The 15,882-nt window shown below is 31.7% G+C and overlaps 1 protein-coding gene across 1 annotated transcript in view; it reads right to left on the bottom strand.

Annotated features, from left to right (window-relative positions):
* LOC118180848 (hemicentin-2-like) overlaps window positions 1-15,882 on the bottom strand; it is a 954,557-nt gene that overhangs the window by 395,839 nt on the left and 542,836 nt on the right. The window contains exon 4 of the mRNA XM_085817090.1: window positions 7,986-8,303. Within this exon, the coding sequence (XP_085673216.1) occupies window positions 7,986-8,303 (318 nt within the window). The remainder of the gene's footprint in view (window positions 1-7,985; window positions 8,304-15,882) is intronic.

Genomic DNA, 15,882 nt, shown 5'->3' with positions numbered 1-15,882 from the left:
GAGATAAGGAGATAAGGTTGGTTTGTGTAAAAAAAAAAAAAAAAAAGATCTAAAATGAGAAAAGATATATATTTTTTTTTATTTTTCAAACGAAAATATCAAATGCTCCTCAGCTGACTACCTCCTATGCAACCTTTTTCACATTTTAAATGATTTTTAAAATTATTTGGATGATTACTCCAGGAACCAAACATTTTTTAGTAAGATCGGTCAAAAGTACGCAATTTGTCTAGTAATTTAATGAAAAGAAAAAGAAAGACATGAAAGAAAAATAAGATATTTACACCAGCTTTTTTTTTTTTTTTTAAATAATATTGTCATTATTTAGTAAAATCATATCTTCTTCTATAATGCATACCACATTACTTCATTTTGTTTAAATTGTAGAAGCTATTAAAGTTAAGTAAAAATTTCAAATTACCTTTGAATGCCACTTCCAGATACTTTTACAACAGGTAAACGAGTAAACAAAAAGTTAACATTTCTAGTCTCCTCTCCTGAAATTAAGCTCAAACTCTATACATAACTGTAAATAAATTAAATGAATATTGTAGAAAAAGTAGAAATCTTCTTCATTAAAATTTCTGAATTTATGTGTTCATTGATACTGGGCCCACCAGCGGCCGAGCGGTAAAATCGCTGAACACTGGTAGTTCGGTCCGAGGTTCGATTCCCGCGAACGGGCTGGCTGCATGGGCGTTTTCGTGGTTTTCCCCATGTGTAACGTGTATACGAGCCAGTTTCCCTTAGAAAGTCCTTCACGAAAGGCATCCCTCCCCTTAGGCAGATAGCCCTAGTGTGCTTTGCCCTATTCTCAATACACCATACACCACCATTGATACTGGACTATCAAAAATGCAAATCGTGTGTCTTTCAAATTGCAAATTCATAGATATGCAAGAAATTCATATTATATTTAATTGTAGGGAGTTATGAAACTAGCATTATTTTCAGTATAAAGACCTACATTCATTTAAGTCAATCAGAGTTTTACGTCTGCTTTCTAAACATTTGTCAATAAAATAAATATAACTCAAATATTTTTGTATACAAATCAGAAAGACTTTACACAGAGATGTAACCAGATAGCCATTATCTATACTGTTTTAATGATTTGAAGCATCATAATATGCATTTTTGTAAGACTCATTTGATAACACTGTAGTTAGCTAGGTCATTAGTGAAACAATCATAGATGACTCAATGCTAAAGAAAAAGATGCAAGAATTCTGAATACAGTTGAGAAAATTCATAATTATCTGATTGTTTTATAATTCTACATTTCCTATGGGCTATAATTTTTATTGCAATTCTTACCCATTACAATTAGGAATATATTAATCCTAGAAGCATTTGACATTCATTTAAAAGAAATTCAAAACAATTTAGAGAAACTACTATTTTATACTTTTATATATGTATTAATTTTCAATAACAAGAGAATTTCCCAAAAATTTTGGTCCAGTTTAATGCAAAATTAGAGCACAAAATTTAAATCATATTTTTCGTATCAATTCATTTTATGATGAAACTGAAACATTCGAAGTTTATTGCAAAAGTTGCCTTCAAGAAGCAAAATGATTGTGTCACAGTATCAATGCGAATTCGTAAATATTACTAAAATGCATTACTATAATATGTAATATAATAAGGACTAGTAAATACGGACAATATACAAAACGAATGAGGACTATATGTAGTCCTCTTAACACTCACCATCACCACTACACTTTATATAAAAATTAGTCATATTTTAACAATAAAACGAAAAAAAGTTTTTTTTTAGCAATCCAGCACTTAAAAAAGTATGTGATTCGATTTTATACAAGTATATAGTATGAATCATAGCCAACATGCTAATTAAGCCTTACGTGAATATTAAAAAGAACACATATCGAAGTATAAAAAATGGGTAACTCCATGAAGTTATAAACTTATATGCAACATTTTGTTCTTTTAGTTACATGCAGATGCAATAATGAACATCGTAGTAGAGTTTTTATGGCTGGGAAAAGAGATAGAGAAGCTTTTTTTCTCTCCCTGTGGAGTGTAAGAGGAAGAAAATGTTTAACGTTGAGGTAAAGAAATCCAAATAAGCAATTAGTATATTTGTTGTTTACAGTGGTGCACATAGATAAACTGAATTCTACATTTAACCTAATAACACACTTCTCATTGACTTAGCTATTTCACAGTATATCTTTGCTTATTATTGTGAACTGAGAAACTAAAACTACAGTTAATTACAGGTGAAAAAAACAATAAGATTTGTAAAATTATTAAAACAAAAAGATAATTTTGTTTGATTTAAAACGTAAACTATGGAACTTAACATGCCTTCTTTCAAGATATCTTTTTCCAATAGTTTAATGCCTAGACGAACTAAATACTTTCATTTTTTTAAACAATTTCTTTCTGGATACTTTAATTAAAAAATAATCATGCACGAAGTGAACCCGGGTTTTAAAATTTAATTATGATTGATATTCAAAATCATATGTTTCTAAAGCATATATGATTCATAAATATGTATTCATATGATTCATAAAAATGTTATATTTTCTTATTCCAAACAATTTGTCATATAAATATAAAAAGAAATTGTACTTGAAACGTTTCAGTCAGTGAAAAGAAAAGACAATATAAAATATGTACAGTTTTTATCCTTGAAATCTATATAAAGGAAATTCGATTAAGTTTTTATTTCACTAAATTTTATCTTTAATTAAAAATCTACAAGAAAAATTAGTCGCTTCAAAGTTGCTAGGCAAAGAATCGCTACAAAATAGAATCTCACTCAGAAATATTAATTTTAATTTCGCTACAGATTTTTGGCGAGCATAATTCAAGATATTCTGAAAATTAAGAAATACCGAAGAAAACATTCAAAATTGTCTTAGAAAGTTGGCCACTGTAAGTTCAACAAGTAACTACAAAATTTTCGAATAAAATGTATGTGAAAAATTAAATAAAACTTTTAAAGTGCTAAATAAGAAATGTCTAAATCTAAAAGTAAATGTCAGCAATCCTATTTAAAGCGACTACTCAAAATTCCATATCTGTTTAATCTTGAGAGAATGTGGTGAACTTGCGTAATGATTAAAAACCAATGTTTATTATTCTCAAAAACACTGTTCGTCTTAGAGAGAGATAGTCACCAAGAAGGTTCACTGCAAGTATACATTATTTCTAAAAAACAACACAAAAAAAAAAAAAAAAAAAAAAAAAAAAAAACTGCAGGAAGATTTTTGTGATTTTTCTAAAGTATAATGTGCATATGAACCAGTTCCTGAGAATGTACTCCACAAAGGAATCCCACCCCTTAAGCAGATAGCCGTAGTGTGCTTTGGCATAATCTAATAAATCCAAATCCTACTGAAATATTATGCATAGCTGACTTTCTTCATAACTAACAAATCGTCATTCAAGTAACTGACTGCACGCTGTGCATGGAAATTTTAATGACATTTTAAGAATAAACTGAAACAAAACAAGAAATAATTTTCACTATAAGAGTATTAGACTAACAAAAGTGAAGAAAATAATCTCAAAATTAGCAATTTTTTTATAAATAAGGTCATGCAGTTACTTACCTTCCTTTTTCTAATCTTTTTTAGATAATACTTTTCATGAAAAATTACCAGTAAAAACTTTATAAAAATGATTTATTAATGACCTTTGTTAGTTAACTATGTCGGTTTAAAATTCTATTAAGTGCTATAAGTTGCATTAATTTTCTATGCTTAAGTCTCCTTCTTACTTTTTCAGCTAAAATTTATTAGTTAATAGAAAATATGAAAGTAAAAATTATCCTTCTTTCCATCTTGCGCTCACAAATCATTACGGGAATATCCATTTACAGTTATTAAAGCCTGAAAAAAGCAAGTCTGCGATGTTATCGTCATGCGATGATTTGTATATACTTTATTTTTTACCACGATATTTTCGACGACGATGTTTTTAAACCGCGAAGTTTCTGAACCGCTTTATTTTCGACGACGATATTTTGTACGACGATGTTTTAGAACTGCGATGTTTTCTCTTTGCGATGTTTTGTAGGACGACGTTTTCGCCTTGCGTTGTTTTCTCCGCGACGTTTTCATCCGCGATGTTTTCGGCTGGAACCAAAGCTAATTGCCCACCAGCGGTCGAATGGTAAAGTCACTGAACACTGTAGTTAGGTCCGAGGTTTGAAACCCACAAACGGGCTGGCTGCATGGACGTTTTCTTCGTTTTTACGATGTGTAACGTGCATACGAGCGAGTTTTGCTTAGAACGTCCTCCACGAATGTATCCGTTCTCTTAGGCAGATAGCCCTCGAGGCTTTGCCGTAATCTATAAAACCAAACAAAGCTAATTTCTCAGAAACTTTTCTACTACATCAGGCGTCGTCAAATGGGGTACTCCATTATTCAGACGGACCTATCTTGCGAGAATAAGCGAAAAATATAATCTGCAAAGTTGAGAAATTCGCTATCTTCGCCATCAATGATAAAAAACTGTACCAGTCACCGCACTTTAAACTCTTAAGTCCGCCGAATTAGAACCAGTTTCTGACGAACATCCGGTAAACAGACAAAATACTAACCCTGACAAGCGTTAAATAAAAACATTAGACGTTTATAAGAATTTTAATGTTATCTACATTAACAGTTCAACGCTTTTTATGTGATTAACAATAAAAAAACCATAAACGTATTTTTATAAAATGGGCATATTTTCTAAACGGCTGTATATCTTCATGCATACGTAGGAGCTACCTAGCAGCATGTTTGAACACGTCTTATCAGAAAACTAGAATAACGACACATTTAGAACAAAAATATTTTGCTGCATTTTTACACTTGAAAATCAGTTAAGATAATTTTATGCTGATTTTGGTTACCGAATTCTGGGAAGTACCTGTATACTCTGTTATGAAGTCCCTGCACTAAAACTGGACGAAGTTTTTACGTATTCATTTATTCTTTCTCCCATTCGTCGCAAGCGCGATCTTGAATCTCCAAAGCTGCACTCTAATGCGTCCCGAAAATGTAAGACACGGAATTCATGCATTTCTTTTGGAATGCGTCGCTATGTAAACTAGCGAATACAAAATAGATTTCTCTCCCAGTTAAAAGGAGTTTCTGTGATTTAAGGTGCAGTTCGACAGATGTCACTTATGGCTTACAAAAGGGGAGGGGATCAGAGTTTTGTAGAAAAAGAAGCTTTTGTAGAAAGCTGCCCCTTTACTTTTAAAACTTAGCATGCTTTTTCTTGTCCATAAAGATGTAAATGATGAAACAATAAAACATTCAAACTAATCAATAAAATGTGAAATTCTGAATACATTTGTATTTTACTAGACTGAAATACCTTCGAATTTAAGAGTTACGTAACGACCATAAGCAAACAAAAAAGTTCTTATTTTTTCTATTTTAAGAGAAGCTTTAGCAACTATTTGAGAATGACTCATTCTTACATCATTTCTGACATTCTGTTATGTTATGCCTTTGAAAGAGTTAGTGATATTTCATAGTTTGCCGTTTGATAGAATTTTAATTAATTCCAAATTTATAACTTTAATCAAAGAAGCATGTAAATTAATTGCAGTAACTGCATTGAGCTGCAAAATTTATAGAAACAATGACGATAATTAGATTGCATTGGCTCTCCTTGCACCTCAAAGCATAGTAGAAAATCCGTCAATAAAATGCAGAAAGCAGATAGCGAAATTGTAAATGTCACAAAAATATATCAAAATCGACCAATAACTGATAACATTAGTTACATTTATCACTGGTATATTAATGATCCAGATAAGTGAATATTTTCACTCCAAAGCGGCAGTAGTCAAGTCCTGTCACGGTTTCTATCAGATATACGTAAACTAGAGCGTATACTTTAGAAATTTCATTAAATAACATACCAACGTTCATCGAACAAATGACATCGCCTTACGCAAGATTAATGACAGACGATTTTCCAGCTACTACAGACTAGACAGAAAAGAAATTGTAGTGTAAATTAGATCAGGCTTAGTATTTGAATCCCAAGAAATCAGTAAAAAAAGAAAAACACGTGTCATGATCTGAAGTTAAAAACTTAAGCATTATATTCATATGTCATGCAAATGCCTGGAAAATCGGCCATTTCATCTTGCCTGTTGTCATTCCATCAATATCGCATATTGCAAAACGATTTCTCATTTTTGGGTCACTTATATTTCATTTTTCGATTTTGTTGTATTTTGCTTTATGTTTTATAACAATAAAAATTTAAGTCTCAGTCAAAGGTACTTCAATAGCTTTTTCCTTACGATTTTTTCACTTTTTTCTGACTTTTTTTGTTGGTTTTCTACAGGCATTGAACGATATAATATGTTAGACACTTTTCAAATTTACGACAGAATTAATTCGTCGCGTATAAAAAATTCAGAATGTATTTTCAAATCTTTATCCACCCGAAAGAATTCTAAATTCCGTAGTCAGTTCGAGGAAAAGAAAAAGATGCTTGCATAGCAAACATAGTAATCCTACTTTTAATTGACTAAGAAATAAAGAGGAGTAAAACTCATTCCCTAACCATTCATTTGCCAAGAGAAAACATAGCAATACTTCTTTGTCTAATGTACACATTGGCAAAGGATTCAAATTAAATAAAACACGAACGCATTGAGAATTTAATTTCAAATCTTATCCATCTGTGCGCTAATTTTCCACACTTTATTCAAAACTATAATTTATTAATTTTATTGCAATTTCTTCATCTTACAGTTATGATTAAGGTACGTGTTATGGAATTAGAATCTTGCTGTTTGTTTAGGTATTTATGATAGATATTTTGTGGTATTTATTTGAACATGATAATCCTTTTTACATTAAAAAGGAAAATATGGACAATTTTAAGGTAATTTTTTATGCCTTTCTGTTATTACTATTATCATATTTTTTATTTAGCATATAAAAATAAGTAATGAAATATACCATCTTGAACTGAGTTTAGAGCTCAGTTTTAGAATTAAAGTTTTGAAAATGTTTAATCATAACACGTAATTTTAACTATTATGTGAAGTCAGGTAAAGCTGTTGTAATCTCCTTAAATTTGTTTCGACGCGAATGAATCGTGCAATGCGAATAATGGTGAAAACGGGAATTTAATAATCCGTAACAATTACTAAAAATCACAAACTATAATAGTAACAGTTAGAAAAGCAGGCTTTTCGACTCATCAGTTAATACCGTCTAGCTACAGTTGCTCTGTTATGTTCTAAGGATTTAAAAAGTCATTGATGCGTATTAAGCATGATAATCGTTGAATATATTTACGTATTTTTTATTGGATTGCAGTAAAATATTTTGACTATCAGAAGCCTTATGAGATTAGAATAACGATCATATTGATGACATTTAATGGAAACTTAGATATACGGTGATTATTATCAGTGTAATTTAAGTAGCTTATGAGATTGTTATTTGATTTAGAATGAATTTTCAGTCGAAACGAAAATTGCATAGCTCTATAACAGAGAACAAAGTAGCGTCATTTATCTGAGGAGCTGTTTGAATATCAGAAATCTAATATGTGTACGGTGAACAGTTATATGAACATCCATGCAAGCAGAATAATTAGGATACATCATTAAGCATTCTAGCGATGTATCAGAATTCGTTTATGCAACACTAGTTTAAAGGTAATTAAAACACAGTTTACTTTCTACTCATAATAAACATAGATACCTTATATTTTTAACCGAATGTATTTGAAATGATTGAAACCTAGAAAACATGTGGAAGTAAACTACGCGACTCAGATTAAGAATTCAGGTACGATCTTGCATTATACATCTTTTAAAAGAGCTCGCTGTGAGAAAAATACGTCAACCGTTGTTTTTTAATATATATTTCTGCTATCCTGTATATATTATATTTCAGTCTGTAATTATGTTTGACGTTTTTCCTGAAATGTTAAAATTTAACCAGAAAATAATATTTGTAGGCACTTACATAGGACGTCTAGAGTGACTGCATGTAGGAGAGGAGGCTGCAGTTGTATTTTCTGTACTTCATTCAGGCCTTGGCAACAGAAATCTCCCAGATGGTCGTGCCGAGAAGCAATGAAAACGAGCGTGGAAGATGTGCGGTAGGTTGCGTCACTCATCAGATCCTGAGAAGCTGGTGGCTGTGGCTCTACCTCTCTTGATCTGTTAAACCACGTAATAGCAGCAGCAGGTCTCGAGCCCTCCACAGTGCATGTAAGCGACACCATTTCGCCTGCGACTACAGGTGTCGTTGGACCACGGACCCTTAGTGATACAGGTTTGACTAGAAAAAGAAGGAATTCCGTAAACATTTAAGTTAATCACAGGAAACCAAAATGCTTTAATAGTTTTAATTATTTTCAGATTTATTAAATGCATAGTAAAATGTTTTCTCTGATGAGATATATAAGAAAATGATAGAGAAACATTCCGGTGTGAGGCCCGTACCAATATGTTTACACTTTTTACTTCCTTGTACGAAGTAAAGGAAGTATTGTAATCTCAAAAATTTTAGGGTATCATATTCCAACGAAAATATCCATTTTGACCACTCTCGAATCCATTTGAACGATTCCAAAATGGATTGCAAAATGGATTTAAAATGAACTCAGAAGAGATTACTTTCACGACATCTCTATGTATGTCCGTGCATATATATGTATCTCGCATAATAACTCAAAAACGAGCAGGCTCAGAGACTTGAACTTTTGTATATGGTACTACTGTGACATGTAGTTGTGTACTTCGCTAGTTGCAATCGGTTGCACCCCCCATTTTACCCGGCTTGGTGAGCTCAGATTTTTTTATTCGTATATGTTGGTAAATTGTGTATTTTTTGCTTTAAAAATGATTTAATCATGTTATTCTACTTTGCGGTTATGTTTTTATACCTTTAGTTAATCTGCATGCAATAGTTGTAGAATTATCAACAATTTAAAAGTTCTTTAAGTAGCACTAAGCAATTTAACATAATGTTATTTATTTATTTTTCGATATCTAAAGAATCTCTAACACAATCAAGCAAGCAATAAATTAGTTAATAGAATTAATCATAAATTAATTAAAAAACTAAAATCCAAAGAATCAAACGATTTAAACTAATATTACAACTAATTTTGTACTGTAATATTATTAGTTGGCGTTCCCAAATAATGAGGTAGAATGAATATATATTTAATATCTATGTCTGCTTGCCTGAAGAGTTTAGTTAGTGGTGAAAACTCACTCAATAACTAAGTATCACCTAGGTAAATGTACATTTCAGCTAGTTTAAATTAGTTTAAGCTCCGTTAGGTGCAGCTAATTCTTTTCAAAAACTTGGAAAATGATCATATTTGATGATCATATTGTAGACTTATTTGGTACTGAAAGAAATGTTTGAATACATTTACAATCGATGAGATCTCCAGATCTCTTGTTGAATCTGCATCTTAAGACATTTAACTATAGGCGAAATTTCGAATTATTTGATACTATAAGATAACTTTTCCACGGTGTGATGTGTTAACGTACGTTGTGAGTTTTCATTCAGATAAATTACAGTAAATGTTTGCCTAATCTGTGCGAAACGCGATTTCGCATGTAATCGGCTTCTTAATTGTTTTAATTTAATTTGTGCAACGCTAGAATTTCATTCATCCTCTGTTCAAAGTTTATTCATCAACAATGGATGCGTGTTAGCATCAGGTTTGGACAGAAGTTATCATGGATTTTAAATGATTTTCATTGACTCAAAATGCAGATAAAGAAATTGTGCAGATTGCAAAAGCAATTAGCTACGAAGAAATTTCAAATATGGAAAAAGGAGAAATCGAAAAACGTATCGAGAAATGAAAAGTGAAGAATTCGATTATCTTATAATACCATCCGACAGTTAAAGAAGTGATAATGAAAACAAGATATAACGTCCTTAACTTACAAGGAATTAAGTGAATTATTCAAAAAGGTACAAGAACAGTTAGATTTTACAATGAAGACACACCCAAAGGAAGGAGGCAAAAGAGGGCGGGCATTTTATGAGAGGCACTGGAAAAACTGCGCTCCCGTTTGCGAAACTTTTAAAGAGCTGCGTTAGTCATTAGCTCAAGCGGAAATCACCAGCGCCTTAAAAATAATTCCATCGTGTACTTACTAAGCAGGAACAAAAAATCTTTCGTTTAACTTTTTTTTGTTTTTACCTTTTAATTATTACAGCATTAAAATTTGCTTAAATTATACGTACTTTCAATCTGAATTACACACTTATTCTTGTGTAGAAAGTTGACTTTGAGGAAAGCGACTTTGCCGTACGCGTTTTGTATTAATGCGTTTTTTATTAACCCCCCTATTCGGCAAGGATTTGCTGTAATGTGTTTACGATGAAGGATAAATAGCAGTTCTTTTTTCTACAGTCTAAAATGAATTTGCCTACGTAATACTCATTCAGAAACTGATACATGAGCTGGTAGAATTCCCTTCTTGTTCAAAATATCTCTCTTTCGATTCGACCACGGATTCGCGGGCAATAATATGAGACCCCCCATGTTTAAAATAAATTTTATTTATATTTAGCATATTTTTATGTTATTAAACAATATAGGTTTAGTTTTAATTTTCATTAATGCTACTGAAGACTAAAATTTGGCAGACAAAATGTAAACCTAAAAGTACTTGTAGTTACAAATACTACAATTTAATTTGTTCCAATATGCCTGTTGAAGATAATCAAAATAAAGGTACAATTAATGTAATTGTTAAAGACCTTATAAATACTTTACTCTGAAGAGAATGCTATGCCAGGTAGAATTCCTGAATACACTAACAGTCTTATATTCGAAAAGTGAAAAGCAGTAAAGTAGAAATGATAAATAATAAAAAATTAAAAACTAAAAGTCTCAATGGTTTTAATACAAGTAAAAGATATGGAGCTTCCAAATGTGCCAGAAAATATTACTTAAGAAGACACACAGTATCAGTATAGTTTAATATAGCTCAAGCTAAATTTAACTAAAGCCTGCCTGTGAAAATTTATCTACACATTTTAAGAAATCTTTTTAAATCTTATTAAACAGTGTTAACGTGAATTCATTTAGCTGATTCGTTTTAAATATTTAAAATCCAGGTTCCTCTCGTTCCACTAATCCGTATGTAATTTAATCAAATACTTCTAGTTTGAATTACAATAATATTTCTACGTTGCTTTAATTTTAGGAAATAGGATAGAAATTCAGATTAAAAAGCAATAGTTTGCCGTTATCAATTTGAAAATTTATTTACGCAAGCTAACACGTTTAAAACAATTGATAATTGTAAGAAATAAAATTTAATTCAGAATATGTAGTCAAAATAATACATTTAGCAAAGTATAACCTATTCCATTTTTCTTCACAAATAATATTTTTCTAAAGCTTGTCGTAGATCTCACCTTTCTTGATTAGAAAAAAATATATAATTTCCTTTACCCAGATGCATAACTGTTCGTATTTAACTTATATGTGCAAAAATATAGCCGAATCAAGTCGAAGATGTAACCTTTTTTCATGACATTTACGTCGAGAATATCCTTGACGGATCGATCCTTTTAGCCAGCGATATTGATGATGATGTATATGAAGTAGATGAATCCTAGGACTAAAAAGACATAGTACATAATAAGATCTGAGAAGGAGATCCTTTTGTGGATAAGCAAAATAAATTTACATATGTATACTTGCAACTGAATAAGAATAGAGCGTACTTTTACATATACTATTTTACACAGCTTAAAATTTAATTTCTAAAGTATTAATTATCTCAGTTAGCCAATATTTTTACTAAATGAGTTCTTAATTTTAATTTGGTTACTAATCGTATTTCTTATTTTATTTACTTTAGCAACTAATCGAGTTCTTTTTTGCACTACAAATTTTTCATTTAAGTATTTAATATAAAAAAATAGTTTTGGGGTTTAGTATCTTGATTTAATGGGTGCGACCTAATATGTGTATAAAATAAAAAGGTTAAACAACCAGAATATTATGACACTTTATTTACAAAAGTATTATATGAAATTATGAATAATTTTTAATAATTAATCTTTTAATTAAGAGAAGTGGAGGAACTGTAATGAATCAATGTGAGTTAATTTATAAACAGTATTAGTTAATTTATAAAAAATAATAAATGGTCTAAAGTTATGTTAAATAAAAAAAAATTAAAGCTTACATTATTCCAAACTAGATTTGTTTTCAGAAATGTATTTACTATCACAGATTTTACTCTTCTGCAACTCGGCAATATAAAGGTAATGAACTACGAAATTTCTTTGTAATATTTAAAATTTCCCATTCTAGAACTATGTAATTAAAAATACAATTTTTCATATTCTTTCCCAAATTCTATTTATGTTTGAAAATATTAATCTCAAAGTAGCAAACGCTTTAAACCTGAAGCATGCTGCATATAAAATTTCTAATTTAACTCATAACATTTGGGATAAAATACGTGCTAAAAGCACTCAAATACATTTGACGCGCCGTTCTACATTATAAAGCTTAGGTTTATGATGTAGAATTAGTGCAATTACATGCACTTTCTATTATATCACAAAAAATACAATGAGGGGAATCATAAATGTCATGAAAAGTAATTATTTAAAAAAATCCAACTAACAGTGTAAACACAATTTTTGCTACTTAAATCTTAACAATTTTAAGATAGTTTTTAGTAAGAGAAGTATTACATATAATACATATATATATATACTATTACGCGTTAATATCGAAAATATTGTTTTATATTGTGCTATTAAGTCTATTGAAAATAAGAATTTAATTATTGTTGCGCAGCAACAGCAAATACAAAAAGATTAAAGGGATTATCCCATTTTCCCGTGCGTAAGCTCAAGGTGTAAGTGGTTATCATGTCTGTCTATCACTCGGAAGATCCATGTTTCGAATTCCTATGAAGGTAGAATTGATTCTTCATGATTCGCACTTTGGAAAAACCTATAAACTCCACAAAAGCAAGCGAACTAAAATATGGTGAATTAAACTCATTATTTATTAGAGTTAGCTCGGCTAGGTCTTTGGCTTTCACCAATAACGCCTTAAGTGGGAAGAAATATAAGAAATTAACGAATTTCTCCAGTGGGCAAGTAGATAATATGCCCACCTAGCAACTGGAAGATCCGTGGTTCGAATCCCGCCTAGGAAACTACTGTTTTTTCCTGAGCGTTTGCCTTAGATTTTTTAATAAAGACATTTTAGCAAAAAGTAGCACTTTATATAATTATTCTAAAATTCTCCTAGCAGATGACAGAATATTATGGTGCAGGATTCTGGTTGCAGTGACAACGACCTTTCGATTAGTAAAGCTAGATAGTGGACTGCGGTATGCTGTCACTGGAATACCTCTTCATTCCTGCAGAAGGTCAGTGGTCTGTTCTGTCAGCTATTTTGAGCTATGTGGCCTGAAATGTGGCCACTCGAATTCGTTTCACATAGGTCCTATGGGATTAACATTGAGGCAAATAATTAAAATATTAAGATATGCCTCTGCATTCATGTTTTCCTTCACAGAAACCAGAGCGGCATAAGATCGTGATATAATACTTGCTTCCCCAAATTTGACTTAGAGAAGAGTACACTCTTGTATATCTCGCGAAGTTTGCATTTCCAGGCCCATATACGACCTTCAGAATTCCAAATAGCAAACTAGTTGTAAGTAACATTATACCCTGTAGAATCATGAAGGCTTTTCAAAGCAAGGAAACATGAACAATCAGCGGACTTGGCAGGAATTCAAACACCAAACCTCTCGACTGTTAGTCGAATGTTATTTCCAGTTACACCACGAAGGCACGTGGTGAAAAGGGAGAATATTTCTTACATCCCCCCCCCCAATGAAAAATGATGAATGGAGGACAGGATGCACATTCGCCAAATCCAGATATTATTGCCCATCAACTTTTAAGTTAGATGCTATTTCTACAGTCTATTTAGAGTTTATGGACAAAAAATTGAGAAACCCGCTGTGCCCTTGAAAGGATTCGAACTCCCAGTTGTTAGCCTGATGTGCTTCTAAATACATCAGGAGAACATGGGGTAAAGAAGCAGAACATTTCTTATGATCATACTAATCGGTGGAGTTACCTGTATCCATGGATTTATATATGCTACAGCTGTCCCAGTAAAACTCAAATTTTGCAGCTCTTGAGAAACTGTCACTGTACTGATATTATGATCGAAAGTACCGTGGACGTTTAAACGAATGCTTTCAGCTGATTTCATACGATTTTGCTCAGCTACTTAGTGAACCGCCATTCTACGGCTCCTCATTATTAAATTGTGTAGTCGACTATGATCTTGGTCGAACAGATGTAATTGCTGAAGCTTTCCACTTTGCGATAATTTCGTACACAGCTGAATATGCTATTTTCCATGTTGAAACAATTGCAAGGACAGATTTCTAATTTACAGGAGCAGCTGATTACTTCTTTTCGTTCACTGAGAAAAGTTCCGATCTATTTCGCCTTAGCTTATTACAATGTTTTTGAATGAGACTACCTCCATTTCGTATCGACATTAGCGATAATTATTACATCAGTGAGCGATTCTACTAACTCTTAGAACTATTCGGCTTTGTTTAATTGCATAATATGTAACAGTTACAACCCTTTTGAAAAATGATGAGGAGCATACAGGACAACCGCTTTACATTTCTGATGCGATGGAAGTCCACGACTGTCACCCTAAGGCAAAAACTTGCTAGATAAGACATACATTTTTCTATCTTCGCTCTTCAGTCTTATACTCAAGTCCAAAATTAGCTGTTCATTCAACGGTCCTAGTACGTAATGAGTGTTGGACATTCTGTTTGTGTACACTTCATATACCCAAGTGCATATCGCACTGTAGCATGGGGAACCGGAGTTGGATTCTCGCAATTATCACTCGTAATTTGTTTTCGCAAACTAATTATCCTGTGTTTTAATTCATGTGCCTTAATCTTCGGTCATCCATGTCTAAGAATTCATGCCATAATCTTCAATTTTGCATGCTTGGTACTGTTGATTTCAGCTATAATTCTGTTCTGCTAACTAAACAATACTCACTTGATAAGTTTAGCAGTTTGGATTAATTGAAGCGTACTTGTTGCTTAGATCTTCACAGCGTTTTGGAAAGGTGAAAAATGTTATCACAATCCACTACGTGCCAAGAACGAGGTATGCATATATCAGGTTTTTTTCCGACGATAAGCTTTTTCGATCTTTTTCAGTCATAAATGAAATTTGTATGCTTGATTTGCAATTTACAATAGTGTCTCGCAGTGTAATATAATCTATTTAGAATTTGTAAATCAAATAGCCGGGTTATAATCGCCCGTTGAGGTAGCCCAATTTCTGCAGATGCTTATAGTATATGCAGGAAAATGAGATAATAATACCACCTATCCTCTTGGTAAGGCAATGATAACTCCACTCCCTATCAAATGTTTTAATGTTTTTTTCTGATATTTAAGCTAAGCTTTTGTTTACTGAAAAGAATGAAAAGTATGTAATGTATTTTCATAATATATAAAGCGTTATTTACTTTTCCGGCGAACCATTTCGAGATAAAAAAATGATTAGAAGTATCATTTCGAATATTTTCGCTTTTTGACATGCTCTGGTCTCTAAGTTGTTGAGAGCTCAAGGAATGCATGTAGGTTTCAAAGTAATTTAAAAGATGGTCTAGGGTTATTTCTCCCCATTCTAGTCTTTCCTGTTACCTAAGTTTATAATAGAGCACATGTTTTCTTTGAAATTTCCAAACGGCTTTCCAATTTGCAGTATGCCTTAAGGCATAGAAAACTGAAGATGCTTTCCCACTCCTTTGTGTCTCTACAAAACAAAACTTTACTGG

Source organism: Stegodyphus dumicola, chromosome 5 (genome assembly GCF_044657685.1).
Source record: "Stegodyphus dumicola isolate Sdum_Otavi_A_Nest chromosome 5, ASM4465768v1".
In the NCBI taxonomy this organism is placed as follows: Eukaryota; Metazoa; Arthropoda; class Arachnida; order Araneae; family Eresidae; genus Stegodyphus; species Stegodyphus dumicola.
This window is presented reverse-complemented; position numbering and strand designations above follow the sequence as displayed.